At 42.2% G+C, this 27,825-nt stretch overlaps 1 protein-coding gene across 6 annotated transcripts in view; it reads right to left on the bottom strand.

Moving 5' to 3' along the window:
- Nucleotides 1–1,765: 1,765 nt before the first annotated feature.
- clip1a (CAP-GLY domain containing linker protein 1a) overlaps nt 1,766–27,825 on the bottom strand; it is a 55,588-nt gene continuing 29,528 nt past the window's right edge. The window contains exons 2-20 of one of the 6 annotated variants that reach the window (XM_064937260.1): nt 27,541–27,628; nt 26,625–26,729; nt 24,362–25,270; nt 24,010–24,126; nt 23,629–23,686; nt 22,701–22,857; nt 22,259–22,424; nt 21,900–22,052; nt 16,729–19,392; nt 15,975–16,112; nt 15,299–15,405; nt 10,951–11,071; nt 10,761–10,813; nt 7,332–7,449; nt 5,312–5,462; nt 5,172–5,224; nt 4,458–4,463; nt 3,033–3,160; nt 1,766–2,786 (exon numbers count right to left, since the gene is read on the bottom strand). In XM_064937260.1, coding sequence (XP_064793332.1) covers nt 2,558–2,786; nt 3,033–3,160; nt 4,458–4,463; nt 5,172–5,224; nt 5,312–5,462; nt 7,332–7,449; nt 10,761–10,813; nt 10,951–11,071; nt 15,299–15,405; nt 15,975–16,112; nt 16,729–19,392; nt 21,900–22,052; nt 22,259–22,424; nt 22,701–22,857; nt 23,629–23,686; nt 24,010–24,126; nt 24,362–25,270; nt 26,625–26,729; nt 27,541–27,576 — 5,469 coding nt within the window. In that variant the 5' untranslated portion in view covers nt 27,577–27,628 and the 3' untranslated portion in view covers nt 1,766–2,557. Of the gene's footprint in view, nt 2,790–3,032; nt 3,161–4,457; nt 4,464–5,171; nt 5,225–5,311; nt 5,463–7,331; nt 7,450–10,760; nt 10,814–10,950; nt 11,072–15,298; nt 15,406–15,974; nt 16,113–16,728; nt 19,393–21,899; nt 22,053–22,258; nt 22,425–22,700; nt 22,858–23,628; nt 23,687–24,009; nt 24,127–24,361; nt 25,271–26,624; nt 26,730–27,540; nt 27,629–27,825 lie in introns of all 6 variants that reach the window. The other 5 variants (XM_064937256.1, XM_064937257.1, XM_064937258.1 and 2 more) reach the window with 5 other exon arrangements.

The raw sequence follows: 27,825 nt of genomic DNA, 5'->3' as shown, positions 1-27,825 counted from the left end.
AACTGTACATTTCGGTGTTCCTCAAGGTTCCGTTTTAGGACCACTATTGTTTTCACGATATATTTTACCTCTTGGGGATGTCATTCGGAAACATAATGTTAACTCTCACTGCTATGTGGATGACACACAGTTGTTCATTTCAATGAAACATGGTGAAGCCCCAAAATTGCCATCACCTGGTGAAGCCTGTGTTTCAGACATAAGGAAGTGGATGGCTGCAAACTTTCTACTTTTAAACTCAGACAAAACAGAGATGCTTGTTCTAGAAACAAAGAGATCTTCTGTTGAATCTGACAACTAATCTCGATGGTTGTACAGTCGTCTCAAATAAAACTGTGAAGGACCTCGGCATTACTCTGGACCCTGATCTCTCTTTTGACGAACATATCAAGACTGTTTCAAGGACAGCTTTTTTCCATCTATGTAACATTGCAAAAATCAGGAACTTTCTGTTCAAAAATGATGCAGAAAAATGAATCCATGCTTTTGTCACTTCTAGGTTAGACTACTGCAATGCTCTACTTTCCGGCTACCTGGATAAAGCACTAAATAAACTTCAGTTAGTGCTAAATACGGCTGCTAGAATCCTGACAAGAACCAAACAATTTGATCATATTACTCCAGTGCTAGCCTCCCTATACTGGCTTCCTGTTTGGCAAGGGCTGATTTCAAGGTTTTACTGCTAACCTACAAAGCATTACATGGGCTTGCTCCTACCTATCTTTCCGATTTGGTCCTGCTGTACATACCTACACGTACGCTACGGTCACAAGACGCAGGCCTCTTAATTGTCCCTAGAATTTCTAAGCAAACAGCTGGAAGCAGGGCTTTCTCCTATAGAGCTCCATTTCGATGGAATGGTCTGCTTACCCATGTGAGCGATGCAGACTCAGTCTCAACCTTTAAGTCTTTATTGAAGACTCATCTCTTCAGTATGTCCTATGATTGAGTGTAGTCTGGCCCAGGAGTGTGAAGGTGAACGGAAAGGCACTGGAGCAACGAACCACCCTTGCTCTCTGCCTGGCCGGTTCCCCTCTCTCCACTGGGATTCTCTGCCTCAAACCCTATTACAGGTGCTGAGTCACTGGCCTACTGGTGCTCTTCCATGCCGTCCCCAGGAGGGGTGCGTCACTTGAGTCACTGACGTGGTCCTGTCTGGGGTTATATCTGGAGTATTTCTCCTGTCTTATCTGGTGTCCTGTGTGAATTTAAGTAAGCTCTCTAATTCTCTTTCTCAGAGGACCTGAGCCCTAGGACCATGCCTCAGGACTACCTGGCTTGTTGTCCCCAGTCCACCTGGCCCGACTACTATTTTTTGACCATGTTGGTAATTTATGAACATTTGTACATCTTGGCCACGTTGTTATAATCTCCACCCGGCACAGCCAGAAGAGGACTGGCCACCCCTCATAGCCTGATTCCTCTCTAGGTTTCAGCCTTTCTAGGGAGTTTTTCCTACCCACCGTGCTTCTACACCTGCATTGCTTGCTGTTTGGGGTTTTAGGCTGGGTTTCTGTACAGCACTTTGAGATATCAGCTGATGTAAGAAGGGCTATATAAATCAATTTGATTTTGATCATGCTGGTGCACAAACTGAATCCAACCGAGATGTGGATTATGTGGTCTCTACTGCAGGACACAAAGCTGAAGTGCTTTAGATTAAGGATATGAGGCATCAGGTGGTCTTTCTCACTACGGTAAAATAAGCATTCCTTTCATAGAGAAATTACCCTTATCGTCAAAAGTAAGGTCCTTTCACACGAGCTCCTGCAAAAAAACTTTAATTCATCCATAAATTTCATTTGATTTTTGTACAGATATTCAACATTCAAAAAGTTAGGTAAAGAAATTCATAAGCATTATACCATCTGTTTACAATATTTTATTCTCTTAAAATGATAATTTAATTAAGAAATGTTCTTGTAAAGGCCACTTAAAAAAGAACCAAGGATTTTAAACAGAGGAGAAATAGTGTGTGCAGTCCTTTAGGTTTGTTTAGCAGTTTCAACCTTGACCACGATCCCACTGTCCCATTCGGCCGAGGTCAGGTCTTTTTTTACTGAAAGTCAACCAGTGTTGGGTTTCACTGTTCCAACACGTCCAGGCAGCAGGAGACAGCCATGCTCCTCTGCATTCCTTTCACCACACAATTATCACACAGACAAGGCAACATTTTTTAAAGTATAAAGTATTCTCAAGCTTAAAAAAATAAACTATAGCCTCTCATCTTATGCACAGTGAAGAGGATAGCAACAAACAAACCGTGGATTTTATTTCAAGACAAGTCCTTTACAATTACCAATTAAAACCTTTTATCACAATACATATGCATTCCTGCCCCTTTTCCCAGTCAATGATGTGAACATAGTGTGGCCGGAATAATTACATTTGTTGTTTTGAGAAAACCTTCTCCCATAAGAGCGCTTAGGGGCTTGAGCAAGACTCTTTCTCCACAGACAAACATGTGGACAAACCCATACAGTAGGGAACTCCATGTGAATTTGATTTATGTGCAAAATTTGAGATTGTGCCAAAGATGGCTCTCGAAGGCTTTAGATTAGAAGGTCTGGTCATCGTTACAAGAGTCAGTCGAGTGGCCAAAGGCCTCACAGATGTCACAATAAGCCCTCTCCTCATCCTTACTGCCGTGATAGGCGGTGTGGGGTGGGGAGTCCGGCATCTGCATCTGAGTGGGACAGTCTTCTGTATCATGGAGGTCGAAGCAGTCACAGATGTCACAGAAGAGCCTTGGTGGGACCTTCTTTTTGGAGGGGCCTTTGTTAAAACTGCTGAGAAGATGGTGGGAGACATACAGGGTCAGGGTGTGAGCATGTACAGTAAATTAGACAAATGGAAAAGTACTTAACGGGGGAGGGGACAAACTAAGACTGATGAAATGTTAAGATAGAAATAATGCTTCATGCTCTGAACTAGCTTCATGAAATTAACAAAACAAAAAAAGCATGAGGTTAGTGTGGGCTTCAACTGGTCTGACTTCGGGTTACAGTTTAGGAGCATCGGAAAAGGCTGACCCGTCATAGTTGTCAAGCTCGCTTGCATTATTCCCATTGAGGGCAGCCTCTGCCATCTTCTCCAGCTTGCCCTGAAGTTCCTCATTCTTCTTCTGCAGGTCCACGATAACCGAGTTCAGGAACTCAATCTGTCCCAGACAACACGGGATATCACGGACATTGCCACAGTTCAGTAAAAAAATAAATGTGACATGTAACTTAGAACTATTGGACACATGAACAACAGGTCATCCAACTGTATACACATCTCATTGAGTGCCAATATCACACAAGTAGTTAGTAAATTCACCCCTTTCCCCAACCCACCATGCTACAAGAACAGTGAACCACAACCTTCACCAATGTGCTTGGCCAGTTCCTATGTTGTGAAAACAAACCCACATCCTGGCTTGAGCATGGGAAAGGGTACTGAGGGCAACTCTGGATCATCCATCATGAGAAATTGTGGCATCAAGGCATGTCAATTTGCTGGAAAGCATACTCTGATAAATGTCCTGTGTGAATAGGATATGAGGTCCTTTTTTTGAATCCCTGAAAGCTATTGTAAATAAATCCTTTGAAGTTTTTGCAGAGGTTTTAGTCACGTAATTTTACATACAACTAAGATGTTTGGTGCAGTATTTCTCAAGTAAAAACATTTGCATAGAAACAAGTAGTCTCTCATTGAATGACAACAAACAATTGAAGAATGCCCAATGTTGACCAATCACCAACAAAGGGGCATATACGTCGGCTTCAGAACTTCGGCTTGCCTCAAGAAAATAACACAAACGGCAGAAAAAACCTCCTTGCCGAAGACCAAAACACCACAAAATGTTGTCATAATATACACGGGAGTGTACAAAACACCTGCTCTTTCCATGACACACAATGAACAGGTGAATCCAGGTGAATGCTATAATCCCTTATTGATGTCATCTGTTAAATCCACTTCAAAACGGTGTAGATGAACGATAGGAGACGGGTTAAAGAAGGATTTTTATGGTGAATGGGAAAGAAAATATTTAAGTGCCTTTGAACAGGGTATGGTAGTAGGTGCCAGGTGCACCGGTTTGAGTGTGTCAAGAACTGCAAAGCTGCTGGGTTTCTCACGCTCAAGTTTCCTTTGTGTATCAAGAATGGTCCACTACCCAAAGGACATCCGGCCAACTTGACAACTGTGGGAAGCATTCGAGTCAACATGGGCCAGTATCCCTGTGGAACACTTGACACCTCGTGTCCATGCCCCGACAAATTGAGGCTTGAAACTGTTTCGAATGGGAAGTATGCGGACGCCTTTAGGAGACGACCAGAAAGGTAAATCAACAGGAACATTCAGGAATTATTCTTCAGAACATAGAACAGCACAGACAGAACAGGAACCAAGGGGAAATCTACAGACAAATAGACATGCATGAGTGGAGCTGATGAAAAACAGTAACAAACCGCTGCCTGATTTCCGGGTAGCGTGGCCAACATCAGTGACAGAGGAGGAGGGAGGTAAATGAGGAAGTGGAGATGGAGGAGACAAAACAGATCAAGATTAGGACCCACCTAATAGCAGACAATAGATTCAAGTCATCACTGAAAAATACTAAAACAACCTAAGAGAAAAGTGGGTAGGCAGCAGTACAGCTTCATCACTGTTCAACCTCTGACAAACCTATTCAAAGCCTGTGACAGTAAGTTAAGGGATAAAGGCAGATCTACATGGTAAGCAACTTCAGTGCTCATTATTGTTTTTGGTTAAAGCTGTTTGAGGCATCTCAGCACACCTGTGATAAAACAGCTTCCTAAATCAATTGTCAGAGGTTTTCCAGTGAGTTAAAATAAATTATGTACACTGCCAGTCATGGACTTTGCAGACATTGACATGAGCAAAATTACATTCATTTAGAGGGAATTTCCATACCACTGATCGTATGAAAGTTGTCATTGTCATAGTACGCTAAGCAACCACAGCATGTCATATGGCAATAGTATGGAACCGTAACTTAAATTAATGCACAAGTACGACTTAGGTTAGGTACTTCTTACACACAATCTTGCCAAACACACAATGCAACAGTGTACATATCAATAAATAACCCACTGATTGACATACCCAAGCGGTCTCTTATTCACCCATTTTTGCTAAATCGGTGCATTATAAATGTATACCTGGCTTTCTGCAGTCTCCTTGTTCTCCCTTAGTTGATCCAGGGCTGTGTCACCTGAAGGGAAAACATGCATATAAAGCATTCAGTGACAGTGAAGTTCAATCTGCAGACATGAGTTAAGCTTCAACTACCCAGTCATACCTGAGGAGCTGGTAACAGTATACTGTCCTCCTGAAAGGCTCTTCTCCAGGCTCTGAACATGCTCCTGCAGCTGTGCCTTGTCCTTCTCCAGTAACTGGATAGTAAACTTCAGTGTCTTCGCTATGGCGCTCTCCCCACGCAGCACTGATAACTGCTCAGAGGTAAAAATAAAAATGTCATATACATTAGACAATGGCTATACAGTTGGAGTCGGAAAATTACATACACTTAGCTTGGAGTCATTAAAACTCGTTTTTCAACCACTCCACAAATGTCTAGTTTTGGCAAGTCGGTTAGGACATCTACTTTGTGCATGACACAAGTAATTTTTCCAACAATTGTTTACAAACATATTATTTCACTTATAATTCACTGTATCACAATTCAAGTGGGCCAGAAGTTTACATACACTAAGTTGACTGTGCCTTCAAACAGCTTGGAAAATGTCAGATAATTATGTCATGGCTTTAGAAGCTTCTGATAGGCTAATTGACATGAGTCAATTGGAGGTGTACCTGTAGATGTATTTCAAGGCCTACCCTCAAACTCAGTGCCTCTTTGCTTGACATCATGGGAAAATCTAAAGAAATCAGCCAAGATCTCAAAAAAAAAATTATAGACCTCCACAAGTCTATAACTGTTTGGCCATAATGACCATCCTTATGTTTGGAGGAAAAAAGGAGAGGCTTGCAAGTCGAAGAACACTATCTCAACCGTGAAGCACGGGGGTGGCATCATCATGTTGTGGGGGTGCTTTGCTGCAGGAGGGTCTGGTGCACTTCACAAAATAGATGGCATCGTGAGGTAGGAACATTATGTGGATATATGGAAGCAACATCTCCAGACATCAGTCAGGAAGTTAAAGCTTGGTCACAAATGGGTTTTCCAAATAGACAATGACCCCAAGCATACTTCCAAAGTTGTGACAAAATGGCTTAAGGACAACAAAGTCAAGATATTGGAGTGGACATCACTAAGCCCTGACCTTTTTGGGCAGAACTGAAAAAGTGTGTGTGAGCAAGGAGGCCTACAAACCTGACTCAGTTACACCAGCTCTGTCAGGAGGAATGGGCCAAAATTCACCCAACTTAGTGTGGGAAGCTTGTGGAAGGCTAACTGAAACGTTTGACCCAAGTTAAACAATTTAAATGCAATGCTACCAAATACTAATTGAGTGTATGTAAACTTGTGACCCACTGGGAATGTGATGAAATAAAAGCTGAAATAAATCACTCTCTCATTTCACATTCTTAAAATAAAGTGGTGATCCTAACTGACCTAAAGACAGGAAATTTTTACTAGGATTAAATGTCAGGAATTGGGAAAAACGGAGTTTAAATGTATTTGGCTAAGGTGTATTTAAACTTCTGACTTCAACTGTATATACACTGAAGAAAAATATAAACGCAAAATGTAACAACTTAAAAAAATACTTTGGCCCTAATCTATTCTCTAAAATGATATTGGAGGCAGATTATGGTAGAGAAATGAACATTCAATTATCTGGCTCCGCTGGACATTCCTGTAGTTAGCATGCCAATTGAACGCTCCCTCAACACTTGAGACATCTGTGGCATTGTGTGACCAAACTGCACATTTTTAGCGTGCCTTTTCTTGGCCCCAGCACGAGGTGCACCTGTGTAATGAACATGCTGTTTAACCAGCTTCTTGATATGCCACACCTATCAGGTGGATGGATTATCTTGGCAAAAGAGAAATGCTCACTAACGGGGATGTAAACAAATTAGTGCACAGAATTCGAGAGAAATAAGCTTTGTGTGTGTATGGAACATTTTGGGGATCTTTAATTTCAAACATGGGACCAACACAATATTTTTGTGTTTACATTTTTGTTCAGTGTATTATACTAACGCTGAAAAACAATGTACTGAAGTCTTAATGAACTCAAGTTCTAATAAGACTAGTCCAAAGCTTTTTGGCTTAGAATTAGTGCCAGGGAGCCTGCCATGAGGCTAGGGAATTAAAATGTCTAGAAATAGGGAAGAGCACCAATTCTTACCTCACTCATCAGGGTCTCCAGCTCCTGATCCTTCTCAGAGATCAAGGCGCTGCTTGTATGGATGGATTTCTGGAGGAAGGCTTTCTCCTCATCTAACTTTTTCTTCATTGTGGTCTCTCTTTCAAAGGCAAAACAGAATTATGATTATAGTCATAAGAGTTTAACCACTCAAAAAGGGAATAGTGAAGCATTGACCATGCATAATCTGAGTGAACCCAAATGTCTACTGGAGTACCAACAACAGCCGACTGGTTTCCTTAAGTTCGGTTAAAAGGTGCACCATGAAGAAATCCCTCCGCCATTTCCTGGTTGTAAAAATTCTAATAGTTTGCCTAATTTCAGTTTGTGACAAAACAAGCTAGTGTCGAGAATCATTGAACCATCTAAACAGCTGTGAAATATATTTTCCATAACAAAAAATATTGTATTTTCAGCTGTTAGAAGCTCATGTACAAAACATAATAGAAGACGAAAAAACAAAACTTAATGGGAAGCATCTTAATAGTGCACATAGAACAGTTTTACCGCTTCTTAGACTAGCTTTCAAAGAGAATGACAGATCTATAACTCACATTTCTATGTGAATTTGGTCGGGTCGCCCAAAACGTTGCTACTTGAAACTCCATCTTTATATATACACAATGGTGCTTGTGAAACTTTACAATTCAGAAGCATGGAATAAAAAGGTTTAAAGTCCCCCCCCCACAGTGACCGTACATACATCCCAACCAGAAGCCATGGATTACCGGCAACATCTGCACCGAGCTAAAGGCTAGAGCTGCCGCTTTCAAGGAGCAGGACACTAATACGGACGCTTATAAGTAATCCCGCCATGCCCTCAGAATAACCATCAAACAGGCAAAGCATTAATACAATCCTACTACACCGGCTCTAACGCTTGTCGGATGTGGCAGGGCTTGCAAACTGTTACGGACTACAAAGCGAAACCCAGCAGCGAGTTGCACAGTGACGCGAGCCTATCAGACAGGATAAATGCCTTTTATGCTTGCTTCGAGGCAAACAACACTGAAGCATGCATGAGAGAATCAGCTGTTCCGGACAACTGTGTGAACACGCTCTCCATAGCCGATGTGAGCATGACCTTTAAACAGGTCAACACCCAACAGACTTATTACCAGAACGTGTACTCCGAGCATGTGTGGACCAACTGGCAAGTGTCTTCACTGACATTTTCAACATCTCCCAGACCGAGTCTGTAATACCTACAAGCAGACCACCATAGTCCCCGTCGGTAGCCATGAAGTGCTTTGAAAGGCTTGTCATGGCTCACATCAAAACACCATGATCCCGGAAACCCTAGACCCACTCCAATTTGCATACCACCTGAACAGATCCACAGATTAAGCAATTGCACTCCACACTGCCCTTCCCCACCTGGACAAAGGGAGCACCTATGTGAAAATGCTGTTCATTGACTACAGTTCAGCGTTCAATACCACGTAAAACTGCTTCAGAGTGAAAACAAATATTTACATTCCAACAGGACAATGACCTCACACATACAGCCAAAGCCATGCTGGAATGGCTTCAGAACAAGAATGTGAAAGTCATTGAGTGGCTCAGCCAAAGCCCAGACATGAATCCCATTGAAAATATGTGGGGGTGTGAATACTTGTCAATTAATATTCTTAATTTTTCAATACACTTGTGAAAAAACAAACATTTAATCCATTCTGAATTCAGTCTCAAACAACAAATTGTGGAATAAGTCAAGGGGTATAAATAATTTGAAGGCACTGTAAACATACTGTGATGACAAAAAGCAAGACAGTGTAAACAGAGCACAAACATGACATGCCACAATGATGAATGGAAAAGTGATACAAACATCCATGATTAACCTCTCTGGGATATGTGGGACGGTAGCACCCCACCTTGCCAACAGCCATTGAAAGTGCAGGGCGCCAAATTCAAAACAACAAAAATCTCAATCAAAATTCCTCAAACATACAAGTATTTTACACCATTTTAAAAAGATAAAATTCTCATTAATCCAGCTAGTGTCTGATTTCAAAAAGGCTTTACAGCGAAAGCATCAAACGATTAAGTTAGGTCACCACCAAGTCACAGCCATTTTTCCAGCCAAAGAGCACAAAGAGATAAAATGAATCACTAACCTTTGATGATCTTCATCAGATGACACTCATAGGACTTCATGTTACACAATACATGTATGTTTTGTTCGCTAAAGTTCATATTGATATAAAAACATCTCAATGTACATTGGGCACGTTACATTCAGTAGTTCAAAAACATGCAGTGATTTTGCAGAGAGCCACATCAATTTACAGAAATAATCATCATAAATGTTGATGAAAATACAAGTGTTATATATGGAATTAGAGATAAACCTCTCCTTAACGCAACCACTGTGTCAGATAAAAAAATATAAAAAAACTTTACAGAAAAAGCAAACCATGCAATAATCTGAGTACAGCCAAAAAGATATCCACCATATCGTGTAGTCAACATTAGTCAGAAATAGCATTATAAATATTCACTTACCTTTGATGATCTTCATCAGAATGCACTTCCAGGAATCCCAGTTCCACAATAAATGTGTGATTTTTTGGATAAAGTTCATAATTTATGTCCAAATAGCTTCTTTTGTTCGGTGAACAAATCCAAACGCGCGTTCGGTGAACAAATCCAAACGCGCGTTCGGTGAACAAATCCAAATGCGCGTTCAGGTCCAGCCGAACGTCGGACAAAAAGTTCAGAATATTCCGTTGCCGCCCGTAGAAACTTGTCAAACTAAGTATAGAATCAACCTTTAGGATGTTTTTATCATAAATCTTCAATAATGTTCCAACCGGACAATTCCTGTCTGTAGAAAAGCAATGGAACGAGAGCACTGCACGTCACGAGCCTGTGGCACTCTGCCAGACACCTGGCTCAATCCCCCCTCATTCTCTCCCCTTAATAGCAGAAGCCTCAAACAAAGTTCTAAAGACTGTTGACATCTAGTGGAAGCCTTGGGAAGTGCAATATGACCCCATTTACACTGTATATTGGAATGGCAAAGAGTTGAATAACTACAAACCTCAGATTTCCCACTTCCTGGTTGGATTTTTCTCAGGTTTTTGCATGCCATATGAGTTCTGTTATACTCACAGACATCCTTCAAACAGTTTTAGAAACTTCAGAGTGTTTTCTATCCAATACTACTAATAATATGCATATATTAGCATCTGGGACAGATTAGCAGGCAGTTTACTCTGGACACCTTATTCATCCAAACTACTCAATACTGCCCACCGTCACCAAGAAGTTAATTGCAGAACTGTTGGGAGTGTCTATTTTCGACTAGAAACGGCAAACAATTTTCAGACACTTGATTTGGATGGAAATTAAAACAGCATTATAGACAGGGCTAGCTACATACACCATGTTTCTACAGTTTCTCACCTCTGCTTCATTTCTTGCAACTGTTTATTGAGCTTGGACTGCTGAGCTTCCAGCTAAGAAAAAAGAACATACATTATAGGATGAATTGCTTGGTTGGAAAGTTGTAGTAATTCAATGTAAATGTTACATTCTTAAAATATAGAGGCAGTTTGAGGGAGGAGGTAACACATCAGTCGTCCAGTGGTGGTACCTTATGCTGGCCACTGGTCTCCTTCTTGCTGCTGCCAAGCTCCTTGGTCAGCTTGTTGTTCTCCTCCTGTAAGGCCACCAGGGACTGGGACTTCACAGAGGTAGCTTGCTTCAGCTTATCACTAAACACACACATTATTCTAATTCAATAATTATTCTTATCTCAGATATTTGGGAATTGAGGTTGGGTATGAAGACAATGTCTGACACTTCCATGTCTGAATATTTAAAGTCTGAAAACTGTTGAAAGCAATGAGCTATAACTCATACCCAGTGTGTGTGTGTAATGTATTTTCACTCAGAATAAGAATGTCAGAACGAGGACAATTAAAAGCATGGAGTAAAGAAAGCAAGTTTACATTTCTTTTAAGTAAATCTATTAAGAAAAATAAATAAATCAAGATGTATGTATGTATGTATGCATGTATGCATGTATGCATGTATGTATGCATGCTTGCATGTATGCATGTATGCATGCTTGTTTTTTTTTGCCCGCACATAATGACTAAGCGAAAACAGGTTTTGTAAAATACCTTATTTACATAAGTATTCAGACCCTTTGCGATAAGACTTGAAATTGAGCTCAGTTGCATTCTGTTTTCATTGATCATCCTTGAGATGTTTCTACAGCTTGGAGTCCATTTGTGGTAAATTAATTTGAACAGGGCAGCACGGCTGGCCCTTAAATGTACAAGGAGAGCTAACATTAACAATATGAATGTAAATCTCTCATGGCTCAAAGTGGAGGAGAGATTGACTTCATCATTACTTGTTTTTGTTAGAAGTGTTAACATGCTGAATGCACCGAGGTGTCTGTTTATACTACTAGCACACCCATGCATACCCCACAAGACATGCCACCAAGGGTCTCTTCACAATCCCCAAGTCAAGAACAGACTATTGGGAGGCGCATTGTACTACATAGAGCCATGGCTACATGGGGGACTGACACATGCAGTAGAATCAGATAAGACACACACGTACACATTGTATTGTAAATATGTGGTGGTGGAGTGGTGGCCTGAGTGAACACATTGAATGTGTTGGGTAAGGTGTTATGAAATGTAATGTCATGTAGTATTTTAAACTGTAGGTATGTGTGTACAGTGGGGCGAAAAAGTATTTAGTCAGTGACCAATTGTGCAAGTTCTCCCACTTCAAGATGAGGCCTGTAATTTTCATCATAGGTACACTTCAACTATGACAGACAAAATGAGGAAAAAAAATCCAGAAAATTACATTTTGGATTTTTTATTAATTAATTTGCAAATTATGGTGGAAAATAAGTATTTGGTCACCTACAAACAAGCAAGATTTCTGTCTCTCACGGAACTGTAACTTCTTCTTTAAGAGGCTCCTCTGTCCTTCACTCGTTACCTGTATTAATGGCACCTGTTTGAACTTGTTATCAGTATAAAAGACACCTGTCTACAACCTCAAACAGTCACACTCCAAACTCCACTATGGCCAAGACCAAAGAGCTGTCAAAGGACACCAGAAAGAACATTGTAGACCTGCACCTGGCTGGGAAGACTGAATATGCAATAGGTAACCAGCTTGGTTTGAAGAAATAAACTGTGGGAGCAATTATTAGGAAATGGAAGACATACAAGACCACTGATAATCTCCCTCGATCTGGGGCTCCACGCAAGATCTCACCCCGTGGGGTCAAAATGATCACAAGAACGGTGTGCAAAAATCCCAGAACCACATGGGGGGACCTAGTGAATGACCTGCTGAGAGCTGGGACCAAAGTAACAAAGCCTACCATCAGTAACACACTACGCCGCCAGGGACTCAAATCCTGCAGTGCCAGACGTGTCCCCCTGCTTAAGCCAGTACATGTCGAGGCCTGTCTGAAGTTTGCTAGAGAGCATTTGGATGATCCAGAGGAAGATCGGGAGAATGTCATATGAACCCAAAATAGATCTTTTTGGTAAAAACTCAACTTGTCGTGTTTGGAGGACAAAGAATGCTGAATTGCATCCAAAGAACACCATACCTACTGTGAAGCATGGGGGTGGAAACATCATGCTTTGGGTCTGTTTTTCTGCAAAGGAACCAAGACGACTGATCCATGTAAAGGAAAGAATGAATGGGGCCATGTATTGTGCGATTTTGAGTGAAAACCAAGGGCATTAAAGATGAAACGTGGCTGGGTCTTTCAGCATGACAATGATCCCAAACACACCGCCCGGGCAACGAAGGAGTGGCTTCGTAAGAAGAATTTCAAGGTCCTGGAGTGGCCTAGCCAGTCTCCAGATCTCAACCCCATAGAAAATCTTTGGAGGGAGTTGAAAGTCCGTGTTGCCCATTAACAGCCCCAAAACATCACTGCTCTATAGGAGATCTGCATGGAGGAATGGGCCAAAGTACCAGCAACAGTGTGTGAAAACCTTGTGAAGACTTACAGAAAACATTTGACCTCTGTCATTGCCAACAAAGGGTATATAACAAAGTATTGAGATGAACTTTTGTTATTGACCAAATACTTATTTTCCATCATAATTTGCAAATTAATTAATTAAAAATCCTACAATGTGATTTTCTGTATTTTCCCCCCTCATTTTGTCTGTCATAGTTGAAGTGTACCTATGATGAAAATTACAGGCCTCATCTTTTTAAGTGGGAGAACTCGCACAATTGGTGGCTGACTAAATACTTTTTTGCCACACTATCTATCTATCTGTCTGTCTGTCTGTCTGTCTGTCTGTCTGTCTGTCTGTCTGTCTGTCTGTCTGTCTGTCTGTCTGTCTGTCTGTCTGTCTGTATGTATGTGTATGTATGTATGTATGTATGTATGTATGTATGTATGTATGTCTGTATGTATGTATGTATGTATGTATGTATGTATGTATGTATGTATGTATGTATGTATGTATGTATGTATGTATGTATGTATGTATGTATGTATGTATGTATGTATGCATGTATGTATGTATGTATGCATGTATGCATGTATTCATTTAACTGTGTATATGTTGTATGTATGATATGTATGTATGTATGTATGTATGTATGTATGTATGTATGAAGTATGTAGTATGTATGTATGCATGTATGTATGTATGTATGTATGTATGTATGTATGTATGTATGTATGTATGTATGTATGTATGTATGTATGTATGTATGTATGTATGTATGTATGTATGTATGTATGTATGTATGTATGTATGTATGTATGTATGTATGTATGTATGTATGTATGTATGTATGTATGTATGTATGTATGTATGTATGTATGTATGTATGTATGTATGTATGTATGTATGTATGTATGTATGTATGTATGTATGTATGTATGTATGTATGTATGTATGTATGTATGTATGTATGTATGTATGTATGTATGTATGTATGTATGTATGTATGTATGTATGTATGTATGTATGTATGTATGTATGTATGTATGTATGTATGTATGTATGTATGTATGTATGTATGTATGTATGTATGTATGTATGTATGTATGTATGTATGTATGTATGTATGTATGTATGTATGGATCCATATGTATGTATGTATGTATGCATGTATGTATGTATGTACATGTATGCATGTATGTATGCATGTATGCATGTATTCATTTAACTGTCATATGTTGCTGGATCCCAGGAAGTGTAGCTGCCGCATGGGGATCCATCATTAACACAAAAACGTAACCAGTTGGCCTGAATGCAAAGCTTTATGTCTGGACAAAACCAGGCACCGCTCATCACCCATCTAACACAATCCTTACCATGACGCATGGTGGTGGCAGCATCATGCAATGGGGATGCTTTTCAGTGATGGGAGACTAGCAAGGATAGAGGAAACAATGAATGGTCCAAACACACGCGCACAGTCGTGATGAAGGCACGACAGCAGGTTGAAAAAGTTGGTCATGGGACAAAGTTTGTAATTCGGAACAAGAATGTGAAAGCCTTTGAGTGGCCCAGCCAAAGCCCAGACTTGAATCACACTGAAAATCTGTGGAAAGACTCCCTATCTAATTTAAGCGCTTGAGAAAATGAGCAAGGAAGAAAATCCACAAATCCAGATGGGTATGTCTGTATCAGCTATGCACAAGCCAACCCAAAGCTGAAATCGCCACCAACGGTGCTTCTACAAAATGATTGACTCAGGGATGTGAATACCTATGTAAATGCGATATTTCTTTATTTCATTTTCAATAAAATTGCTACAATTAAAAATAAAATAAAAATTGCTGTCATTATGAGGTACTGTGTGTAAATCAGTTTAATATGTTTAATTCAGGCTGTAACACAACAAAATGTGTAATGTGGAAAATCAAGGGGTTTGAATACTTTCTGAAGGCAAACACACACACCACACAGTATACTCACATCTCCTGGCACAGGCCGCTGATTTTCTGGTTCTCTGAGCTGAGCTGCTCTTTAGAAAGGTAGAGCTCCTTTTTGTATTTGGAATTCTGTTGCTTCAAGGAATCCAGCTGTGCATTAACAAAAAAACATAGATCACTTCTAATGTACTGTATATAATACAGATTGTTTGAATCCTGTGAAAGTTCAAGTTGAGAGCATTTTTCCTCACTATAGCTTTCAGTCCCTAGTGAACTTTACTTGTGCCAGTATGAGTACATAAAAGGATTGATGCAATTTCTTATTTTATGTTGGGCAATGAAATTAACACACAAAAAAAGTACAAGTTGAAATTATCAAATAAAAAATAATTATGGGGCTGAAAAATCCTGTTTTAATGTGGATCTTAGAGTGTGAGCATGACAGCACCTGTGGCTAAAATTCTGTTTATATGTATCACTGTATTATACTGTGAATAATAACTTAAACAAGTGGTTTGCAACCATTAAACCCCGAAACCAAACTTCTGTTAAGTTTACAAGGAGCCCCTTCCAAAGTCCTTAGTGATAGCCCTGTATGACAGTAACAAAGCCATCATTCCTCACCCATACAATTTCAACAATCTCCATACCTTATTGAAAATCCATGATGCTCAACCACTATAGTATACCCCAACAGAGGCATTACATTCTCCATATACCTGATTGGTCATCTCCTTCTTGGCACGCCTGAACTCTTCCAGCAGAGACTGGGCCTCAATCTTCTCCTGCTGCAGAAGGCCCTTCTCTTGTGTCAGCAACTCCACGACCTCAGCAGTCTTCCCTGAGAACTCCGCTGCCTAGGTAGTGAGGGAGAGGGGGGCATGTCAACCAGACATATATAATGAAATACCTGTAACTTACTTGGATAGGGGTTGGTTGAGGTGAACCCCTATGTCCTGAGATATCATTTGATGGAACCTTATTTTACACAGCCCAAATCAACTCTAACAAGAGGATCCCTAAAGGATCACTCCATTTTCTCATATTATGCCGAGTTAATTTCCATGCTTTGCATGTCAGTCATCCAAGTCATTCCAAACCGGATTTTGAAGCTCTAGGGGGTTACAATGATTGTTTCTCCTATGAAATTAGTGTAATCCTCAGGAATCATTGTAATGCCAACATCTACTACTACTTACTAATTACTATTGTCAACCCAAATTCTAAGGGAGCGGAGATGTAACCATCTACCCCAACCAAGGAACTTCTCAAATCACATTCTAAGCCCAAAGGAATTTACATTTTATAAATAAACTGTTCGCAATGGACTAGAAGCAAGAGAGCAGTTAGTAAAGGAGATTAAACAAAAATTAAGTTAAATAGAAGACCGGAGTAGCATGCAGTGAGGTTGAAACAAGACCACAGGCAGCTCAACGTGAGAGTTAGTTACGGGGTTTGTTAGTAATGGAGTACCTCAAGCTGCTTGGAAATAGCATTTTTTAGTTGAGCCTCAAGCTGGGTGACCTGCTGGATGGCTTTGTCCCTCTCCTTGAGCAAGGCACCCTTCAGGTCCTTCAGGTCTTCCAGGTTGGTGGCCATTTCTTCTCTGACCTTGGTAGACACAGATGCCTCCTCCACAGAGGCTTTGTGCTGTCCCTCCATCATTGACTTCTCAGCACGTAGGGCGTTGACATCTGCTTCAAGCTGTCTCTGTGTAACTTGCAGCTTCTCTACCTCCCCCATGAGCCTTGAGTGTTCCCCATCCCTACTCTCTTGGCTGCTGTGGAGGGAGGAAAGGTCTTGCTCCAGGCAGGACTGTATAGCTAGGAGGTCTACCTTCTCCTTAGCCAGGGAGGAGACCTCGTTGACAAGCTTCTCCAGCTTGGCAGACAGGCATATTTGGTCTCCAGCCAAGTCACCCTTTTCCTGGTCCCTCTCCTTCAGCTGTGCCTTTAAGTTCTCAACCTCCCCAGCCAAGGCTTTTCTCTCCACTCCAATATCCTTAAGGTTGGCAGACAACTCATCCATGGCCTTCTCTCTGGTGACAGATTGTTGAGTGAGGTCCTGCACTTTGACTTGCATCTGGACTTTCTCCTCAAGAAGACCCTGTCTCTCACCTAACAATCCAGTGTGGGTCATCTTAAGTTGCCCTAAATCATTACGTAAACTATTTCTCTCAGAGGCCATTGTGTCTCTTTCAACACAAACAGAGGCAACCTCTGCCTTCAGGCTGGATTCAGACTGCAGCAGAGTAATCTTCTCCTGTGTCAGAGTGAACAACTGTGTCTGTAAGTCCTCTCTCTCTCTGGAGAGGTCATCCTTTGCAGAGGACAGTTTACTTCGGTCACTTGCTTCAGTCTGCTGCTGCAATTCAAGAAGCATTTTTGCCTTTGAAAGTGATTCCGTTTGACCTTTGAACTCCTGGACCTGCAGAAGCAGATCCTCTTTGTCCTTCTGCAGGCTCTTGTTAAGCTCCGTCTGCTGCGAAAGCAGGAGATCCTGCTTTTTTGTTAGGGTATCGTTCTGCTGAATGAGTTCCAAACGCATCTGCTCAGAGTTGCCTTTTAGTTCATGATGCTCCTCTGCAAGTTCAGTTTTGCTTTTTTCAAGGGCCTCCCTCTCGGAGCAAAGCTTCTGAAGCTGTGCCTGTAGATCAACCTTTTCTTTTTTCAAAGAAGCTCCCTCAGCCTCCACCTTTTCTATCTTCTGTTTTAATTCCTCCAGCAAGGACGCGAGGTTGGAATTGGCTTGCTTCAGGTCATCATTGGCCTTAGTGGAGCTGTCCAACTGGTCCTTCATATAGCAGATCTCACCTGCAAGCTTGTCACGCTCTTTTGTTAGAGTACACTTTTCAGAGATCTCCTGTGTGTGCTTTTCTTCCAGCTCTTCCTTTTCATGTACCCAACAGTCACTCTCCATGTTCTGCTTTTCCAGTGTTAATTCTATAGCCATCTTCTCTTTGCGTATGGAGTGTAGCGCCTTCTCAGTCTCTGCATTCTGGAGACAAAGTGCTTCCTTCTCCTCGCCAAAAGATGACAACAGCTCTTTAACTTTCTCCTTAGAGGTTGCCACTTCCTCTGTAGAAAGTCTGAGCTTCTCCTTTAACTCTTCTCTCTCCTTGATAAGTTCATCTTTCTCAGAACACACCTTTCGCTGGGTAGCAAGCATGTCCTCTTTCTCCTGCAGGAGGTGAAGCCTCTCAGAGTCGGTAACCTCACTGCTGGTCTTGGACTGGTCCAGCATTTTGGCCAGGCTCATTTTTGAAGCATGTAGCTCAACCTTGTCGCGGACAGACTTCTCAAGATCCTTCTTAGTGATATTCAGCTGATTTTGAAGCTCTGCATTCAAGGTTTGGAGGGCCTCTTTGTCAAAAATGGCAGCATTAATTTGAGTAAACATCTCCACTTTATCTTTGCCCAAGGTCTCGGTCTGTGCCTGCAGCTGAGTGTTTTTCAGATAGAAGTCTTCTTTTTCCAAGCTTAAAGATTGATACCTTGCCTGCAACTCCACATTCTTTGCATCAAGGGATTTCTTAGCATTTCTGGCTGCATCCCTCTCCAACAAAAGGCTATCCCTCTCAGAGGTCAGCTTCTCCCTGCTTTGCTGGAGCTCGTTCCTCTCCTCACAGGTCTTCTCATAGACCTCTGCTAGCTGCTTCCTCTTAGTTTCCTGCTGCAGGATCTCCTGTTGGTACTTCAAAAGGACCTCATGCTTCTCTGCATTTTTCTTTTGAAGCTCCTCAACTTGGGACTGATGCTCCGTTTCAGATTGACTGAGGGATGTGTTATTGGCCTGTGCCTCCTCAACAGCAACTCTAAGCTTCTCCACCTCTCTGGATAGTGAGGCATTCTCTCCATCTAGCTTCCGGTTGGTGGTCCAAAGTTCATCCTGCTCTTTTGTGAGCTTGTCCCTCAGTGTCAGAAGTTCTTCAGTCTTACCTGAGAGCTCCTGGTGACTAGCCTCCGAGGCTGAGAGCTTGGCCTCGAGTTCAGAGAGTTGATTTTTGAGACTTCCTTCCTGGGCTTTGAGATCTGAGCTTTCCTTAGACATGTGCGCCAGCACTGAGATTTGCTTCTCCAGGTCTGTGGACAATCTCTCAATATGCTGCTCGGAGTAGTCGAGCTCACCAGAAAGAAACTGAGGGAAAAAGGTTGAAAGAAAAAAAATGGGCATATAAAGGGAAAACAAAATAAGTCAAGCATTTTATTACAAAAGTTATAAAATGCAATTGGAAAAGTTAAGCTGGTGCAAGCATAAAAGACAGTTGGGAGAAAAAGAAACAAAGCTGACAATGAAAACTTGAGAAAACAGAGGTACACCAATGGAGTGCTTATGATTGCATGTGTATGAAGATGTGTGTGTGTGTGTGTGTGTGTGCCTTCTAAGTGGCCTCTAATGATTCAGGTTTTCAATCAGTGTGCACCAGGTGTGGAGGAGTGTGTGCGTAATTGAATACTTTCAATTGGGAATATTTTTTTACAAGTAGATAACACTATTTTAATAATCTTATAATAGTTGTGCCTCGAAATTCTGCCCTTTTGTATCCCTTTGACATTAAGTAGAAATTGTGCACCAATATTGCATTTTAAAAGCCGTGACGTGAACAGAACTCGTTTAATATGGTCAAACTAGTGCAAAAGCAGGCGAGCTGGTTCTACACTTTTTGGCAATTTTCTGTTGTTTTGTGGTGTAAAACTGAGTGTGTCGAGCATAACACGCCAACCCACAGGCAAAATAATATATATACAGTTGAAATCAGAAGTTTACATACACTTAGGTTGGAGTCATTAAAACTTGTTTTTCAACCACTCCACAAATGTCTTGTTAACAAACTATAGTTTTGGCAAGTCGGTTAGGACATCTACTTTGTGCATGACACAAGTAATTCCAACAATTGTTTACAGACAGATTATTTCACTTATAATTCACTGTATCACAATTCCAGTGGGTCAGACCCAATTCCAGTGGGTCAGAAGTTTACATAAACTAAGTTGACTGTGCCTTTAAACAGCTTGGAAAATGTCAGAAAATTATGTCATGGCTTTAAAAGCTTCTCATAAGCTAATTGACATCATTTGAGTCAATTGGAGGTGTACCTGTGGATGTATTTCAAGGCCTACCTTCAAACTCAGTGCCTCTTTGCTTGACATCATGGGAAAATCAAAATAAATCAGTCAAGGCCTCAAAACAAATTGTAGATCTCCACAAGTCTGGTTCATCCTTGGGAGCAATTTCCAAATGCCTGAAGATACCACGTTAATCTGTACAAACAATAGTACGCAAGTATAAACACCACGGGACCACGCAGCCATCATACCTCTCAGGAAGGAGACGCGTTCCGTCTCCTAGAGATGAACGTACTTTAGTGCAAATCAATCCCAGAACAACAGCAAAGGACCTTGTGAAGATGCCGGAGGAAACAGGTACAAAAGTATCTATATTCAAAGTAAAACGAGTCCTATATGACATAACCTGAAAGGCCGATCAGCAAGGAAGAAGCCACTGCTCCAAAAGTGCCATAAAAAAGCTGGACTACGGTTTGCAACTGCCCATGGGGACAAAGATGGTACTTTTTGGAGAAATGTCCTCTGGTCTGATGAAACAAAAATAGAACTGTTTAGCCATAATGACAATCGTTATGTTTGGAGGAAAAAGGGGAAGGCTTGCAAGCCGAAGAACACCATCCCAACCGTGAAGCACGGGGGTAGCAGCATCATGTTGTGGGGGAGCTTTGCTGCAGGAGGGACTGGAGCACATCACAAAATAGATGGTATCATGAGGAAAAAGTTACGCTAACAAAAAGGGATTGAAATTGTGGAACAACCCATAAATGGTGAGCACAGACTGAAGCCCTACACTTTACATACCGGCTACTCATCGTGAAACGACACTAATTAAACCACTAACAATTATGTGGTTACTACATCCACTTAATCAAGATTATTGAAGCATGAATTAAAATGTCATCAGTTTTTTATATCTAAGGTGTGCCTCTGCTTTCAAAGTAGGCCCTAAAACCACACCATAGCCACACCATAGCCACACAGTCAATGCTGAAATTAAGACACATATGATATATGACATGGTGCAATGGGCTTGCATAAACAGTTATTATCAAAAAGCAATAATATGAGCAGATAAAACACTAACATGAATATTGGGCTTAGTGTGTTTTTATGATTCAATTTGTTTTAATGAAATCAAAGAAAGAGTTCACTGTGATATGCCATAATTGTTCTAACAGTCAACCTTTCATAAAAGTAATACGGACTTCAGCTACTTCTTACCTTCCTTCCTACAGTATGATTACTACCCAGACAGAAGTGAGGTGGTCTAATTAGCATCAAGTGAATATCAATCCTCACCATAGACCATTTCAGGCAACACTTCATTTGACTTGGAAACAACAGTCAAATGGTAATGACATAATAATAACCAGGTCATTTCTGGTACTGTAAAATAAGGTGCTACTGACATCTCTTACAGAAAGTGGATAGGACTATACTGGAAAAATCTTCTCACTTAATACTTCAGTCAACCTAAAGAAAGCTAACGCAAAGCAGCAAGATTTTTTGTACAAAAAGGCAGCTCCTCCTGAGAGCATAAAACATGGTGGTCCTGATAATGCTATGGTGGGTGCTCACCTGAGCCTTCTCTTTGTAAGGCTGCAGCTCAGTCACCAGCCTCTCCAGCTCCTGGAGCTGCTTGGCATGGTGCTCTGAGGCCTCAGACAGGGCCTTCTGCTGGGAGGTCTGAAGATCCTTGACCTGGGCCTCACACTGCTGCAAACTCTTCTCCTACACACACATAAAATGAAGGAGACAGTAACTAACATCAATCATTTGAGGTTTGGTAGGGGGACAGCGGTAGATTATTTCAGTGTTTGGGTTAGAGACAGTAAAACGTCTATTACTGAAGAATGTAGGCAGTTTTACAACAAACCGCTTCTCTTCACATCTAATCATCTACTTTATCCCAAAGCCATCTCTGGGTTTTCACTCACCAATTGTGTGATTTTCCCCTGCAGGTTGCTTAGCTGGCCATGATGCTCGTCCCTGGCAGCCTTCAGCTCCTGCTCCTTCTGGGCAACTTCCTGCTGTTGTTGCTCCTCAGAACATGCAGCCCGCTCCTTCTCCTCAGCGAGTTGGGTCTGTAACTCTTCTAGACTCCTGGTAAAGGGGAAGGAGCTCAATCTCTGACCAAATGAGACCAGTGGCATTCAAACAAACTGTGGCTTCATTGTAGAGGACAGATTCAAACAGTTTTAGACTGAAACTGAAGAACTGATAAACCAGGGCGATGGACAGGTTTTGTGCATTGATGTCACACTCATTAAATATTGGCACTGGAGGAAACCGGATTGTGTACTTCTCAGATGACAGTAAGCCATTAAACAACTTTAATATGTTTGAGAACACCTTTGTTTGTGACATTTCATTGTGTACCTTTTTTTCTGAGTGATGTCTTCATTCATTTTGGTCAGCTGTGCTGAACTGTCGCCTGATGACTTCATCATGTCTGAGATGTCACTTTGGAGCTTGGCCTTTTCGTTTGCGAGCTGATCAAGCCTCTCCTCTCCAGCCTTTAGCTTCCTCTCCAGCCCTGAGTGAGAGGAAAACATAATTCAGTCATGGGTAACAAGCCTCAATCCACATACACATACTATACACAGCCAATTTGTTACACAATATAAACATAACGACTAACTCAGACTCTCTATAGTGATTCTTTTAGTAAAACATTGGTGATATTTTGTGGTGTTGGTCAGGGATAACTTTCTCAAAACAGGTTGTGGTTGCCCTTTTGATTCAGTAATCACAACCTGGTTTATCGAGCAGAAACTCAAGACAACAAAAACAAGCAGGTTTGGAAACCCCTGGTGTAGGATACAAAGTTATATTACTGAATGTACGTAGGGAGAATGGTCATATTGAGCTGTGTGTACTGAAGGGTAGTGCTGGCCAGTGTTCTGACCTGCAAGTTAGCTTCTAAGAGCCTCTGAGTGGGATGTGCACTGCTCTTTTTTGTTGTTGCTAAGCTTCTAAAGCAACTCTGACAGAGAATGAGGGAATTTAGACCGACACTTGCATCATTCAAGTTCTTAGCACTAAGCAAGACACAATTACATGCACTAATCTACTGTCTACTGCTTGGCCATGTGCTTGGCCATGTGGACCAATATAATGAATTATTTGCACAAAACCACATAATTGATAATCATTAGATTAGCTTGAAGTCAACATTTTCTTTCTGGTAAAATATGTCTTGCAGATAAAAACCCATGTAACCCAAGTAATAAGAAAACAAAGACTAACGTTGTTACAGGTCAAACATCCTGTAACGTTGATACATGAAAAAAGTAAATCTATTTACCTTGCATAGTTTGTGTTGACTTAGCCTGATTGTCTGTGCTTTCTGACAGTTTTTGTTTCTGAGGAAATAAAACTTTGATGAATACATTTGTGCATGCTTAAGTCAAGAGTTTTCCATGACAAACCTCAAAATGATTGACAACTAATAATGTTCTACACAAGTTATTGAACCAACATTTGTATTTAAGGATTATAATTTTGATGGTATCGTAAGTGTGTAATAGAAGGTAGATACGTTTTATCATTCCCATGAAAACAAAAAGCTAGAATTCCAAAGCTATGCTCTTCTTTACCTGAGCTTACCTTGAGCCCTACAGTCATGCAAGTCCACACATTCCCAACCCCTGGCGCCACAACACCAGTCATAAGCCCTAGTACTCACCAGGTTGCCCAGCTCTTGCTCCAAGGAGACCTTGTCATGCAGCACAGAGGTCAGGCTCTGCTGCAAGGAGAGGAGCTCCTGCTGCTTACCCCCCAGCTCAGAGTTCAACTCACTGACCTACAGCCACAGGCCAGGGCATGACACCATGGACATGGAGAACATTTTGAAGGGGGAAAAAATGATGAGTGACAAAATGAAGGAAAAGCTAATAAAGAATAAAATGAAACAAAAGCAAATTGCTTTGAAGGTAGGGATCAATCAATACAACATGAAATACCACAGGTGTGTTTCACGCTTATTTTTCTGGAATATGGTCATGGACAATGGTAGTATGGCGTGGGTATGGACCTACCCTGTTGCTCTGTGAGCGAGCTTGGCTCTGGGCCTCCTCCAGCTGGGTCCTCAGGTTCTGGAGAGCTTGGTTACCTTGGCAAGCCTGGGACTGCAGGACCTCCATAGCTGCCACCTGCTCCTGGACCTCCTTGGCACGGTCCTGGGTCTGCTGGACAAGCTTAGCTTCATGCTCCTCCAGCTCGTTTACCTTCAGCTCAGCAGTGTGCAGTTTGCCCAGCACGTCCTCCATCTCCACCAGGTGCTGCTCCTCAGCGCACTCCACACTGGAGCGCAGGCTCTCCTCCAGGCACTCCTTCTCCTCCGACACGACCAGCAGCTGTTTGTTGAGCTCCCCTTTCTCCCGTGCCCGGGCTGCAGCCTCTGCCTCACACCTGGCTCCCGCCTCCTCCAGTGCTTGCTTGTGCTCCACCTTCAGCCTCTCCAGGGCACTCTTGGTCTCCACCAGCTCTGTCGTCTGGGAACCGGCCCCTTTACTGAAGGACACCTTCAGCTCCTCCATGGCCTGCTGGTGTGAGGCGATGGCAGATTCCAGCTTGCAGCGCCACAGCTCTATGACGTCTGCATTCTCCTTCTCGTTCTGACTGAGGCGCAGCTTCAACTGCTCGTTGTCTGTGGAGACCTTGGTGGATGAGACTTGGAACTGAGACACTGCCTCACTGTGGGCCTTCTCCTCCGCTGCCAGCATCTCCTTCAGCCCAGCCAGCTCAACCTGTTGCTGGTCTTCTTGAGAGGCCAGCTGAGCCCTCAGAGAGCTCACCTCTTCCAGGAGAGGGGAGGTGGTGGAGTCTGAGCCCCCCGAGCTTTGCTGGACCGCCAGACGCAGCCGCAGGTCAGCCACCTCCCTGGTCCTCAGCACCAAGTCCCTCTCCAGTTCCATGATGCGGGACTTCTCTGACACCGTGGCCACCTACGGGACGGCACAACTCTGGCTCAAACAAAACCATGTTCTTCAACCTATGGAAACATTGTGATTGTGTGTGTACTGGCAGGACAAGAGGGTAGCTGTTGAAGCCCCTTGTCATCAGACAGGTTTACATGGGTCAATATTTTTCTAAGAAAGTCATTTACAAACAGATGTCCTTCATAGTTGCAGTAGCGCAATGAAAGTAACAGCGCAGACCACATTAGCATAAAATGCCTACAGTTGAAGTACTACACCGCCCTCTAGTGGATATAAGCTGGAACCATATCAGTCATCACACATAATTGTGTATTGAACTGCTGTCCCCAAATGCTGTAGCTTCTTCTGGTTTTCATCCTTACGTTTATATCAGGGGTCAATTTAGGCCAGAGAAACTTGATAGTTAAGACTCTTTCCCAACTAATGACATCAAATGATTAATTAAGAACCAGGGGAAAAACTAAACCAGCAGAGACTACGGCCCTTGAGGATGGCAGTTTAATACTCCATCACTGGCTGTGAAACCCCTGACAGACGCATATAAGAATTGTTAAGGGGTGGTAGCAGGAAATAGACTCGCAAGAGGCGGGGGTTCCCAGATGGGCAGGACAATTGGGGCTGGTAGAATTGGGGGGGGGGGACAAAGGACAACTGGGAGCAACGGTTGGGTATAGGGGTGGTGTCTGGCTACCATGTTGCACCACAAAAGCTGTTGAGACAGTGGGCAGAGGAAAACATGGAGAAAGAGGCAAGTGAATAACCCCACGATGGAGAACCCTAATGATCCTATATGTAGTGTGGCCCTGACATGGCCGTTGTCTAAGTCTAGGTTTTACCCATAAAACGGCAAATCTAAAAAGAACAGGATTGAGGTTTAGGAAAACTATAAGTACAGCATTTCAACCCAATAAACAAGATTTAAAGTCGGAATATTTCAAAATGTTTTGAGTGACAGCAGCCATGTGTTTAAGATTCCTGTTCGGGTAAGACACAGGAATGTTTCATGTTTGATAAAATGGGAAGAGAATGAAAGCATGCGAGAGATGCTGCAAATGGATCTCTAACTTACAGCTGAGGCCAAGAGATAATATTCTTAATTTCAAGTAAAAAGATTAGTCAACTACACAATTCAATGTTTGCTTAGAGATATTCAAATGCAGTTAAATACCGACTCTCCATCCACAAGCCTCTATGGCAGAAATGGTCAGAAAAACAGCATATGGAAGCCAGTGCAACAGGTATTTGGAGATCCTCTGTAACCCATTGTACACCCTCCCAAGAGTTGCAACATTACCCCTGGTACCATCCACACTCCACCCCTCGTTCCAAACGCACCACTGTGCAGAGCAAGATCCATTACCCTAGTGTCTTCTAACTCTTTCTGGAGTTTCTCAGCTTTGGTCTTTTCAAAGAGCAGGCTCTGTTCAAGCTCCTTAATGTGGGCATGCTCCAGTTTGGTCTGCGTCTGTTAGTAAAGAAGGGGAGAGGAAGAGAACAAAACCAGTGCCACCATCACATGCCAGCCCAACACAGACAGAGGAAGAGGGAGGGAGGGGAAGGAAGGGTACCCCATGCAGATCCCATGCCAAGCACAGGTGAGCATTGGGGATGTAGCTGGAGGTGGTGATAAGAGGATATGATAGAAGCAGCAGGGGAGATGTGCAATGTTTATGGATGTGTAGTTGTTGGTTGTGATTAGAGGAATCCATGCAGAATGACCTGGTGAACAACCAAAGGGAAAGACTAGGAAGGAAGGTTGGAGCTCAAGACCGTGACGAGGCTGTGAGATGCATCTCCAGTGGTTGGTCGAGACCGTGACTAGGCTGTGAGATGCATCTCCAGTGGTTGGTCGAGACCGTGACTAGGCTGTGAGATGCATCTCCAGTGGTTGGTCGAGACCGTGACGAGGCTGTGAGATGCATCTCCAGTGGTTGGTCGAGACCGTGACGAGGCTGTGAGATGCATCTCCAGTGGTTGGTCGAGACCGTGACTAGGCTGAGATGGTGGAGGGGAGCATCTCCAGTGGTTCCATGCTTAGCACTGGGCCAACATGAACAAGAGGAGAAGAAAAAGAAGCAGTAACGTCACTGAAGCAGTTACAAGACAACATTAGTACACCGTCAATTGCTTGAAATCAACAGAAAACATTTGCTGTGTTGATTTGGTTTGTTGTTGTTTTTTTAAAGCTGCATGCATGTGAATGATATATATTTCTGCAGTAAGTAGTACACAGACCATTAGTATGCAATCAAAGGAAGATAAAAAGGGGGTATTACTTCTAACCCTGTAGCACTCATTTTTAAAGATAACATTTGATGTGGGACGCCATCAGGGTAATTGGGATGGTCCCTGATTGGAGTTGCACTGTGGGATAAATAATGACACAAATCCTTTGATCAGACGTGTACATATTAAACAGCCCTGGGTCCACCTGCTTCCCAGTCTCTGCTCCATAAACAAGGATATGGTTAGCCAAGGGAGAGGCAGAAAAAGTAAGTTGTTCTCCAAGAAATAGCCCACATTTCCACATTCCCATCAAATAGCACTAGAGCGATGTTGAA

Source organism: Oncorhynchus masou, chromosome 25, assembly GCF_036934945.1.
Source record: "Oncorhynchus masou masou isolate Uvic2021 chromosome 25, UVic_Omas_1.1, whole genome shotgun sequence".
NCBI classification, from domain to species: domain Eukaryota; kingdom Metazoa; phylum Chordata; class Actinopteri; order Salmoniformes; family Salmonidae; genus Oncorhynchus; species Oncorhynchus masou.
This window is presented reverse-complemented; position numbering and strand designations above follow the sequence as displayed.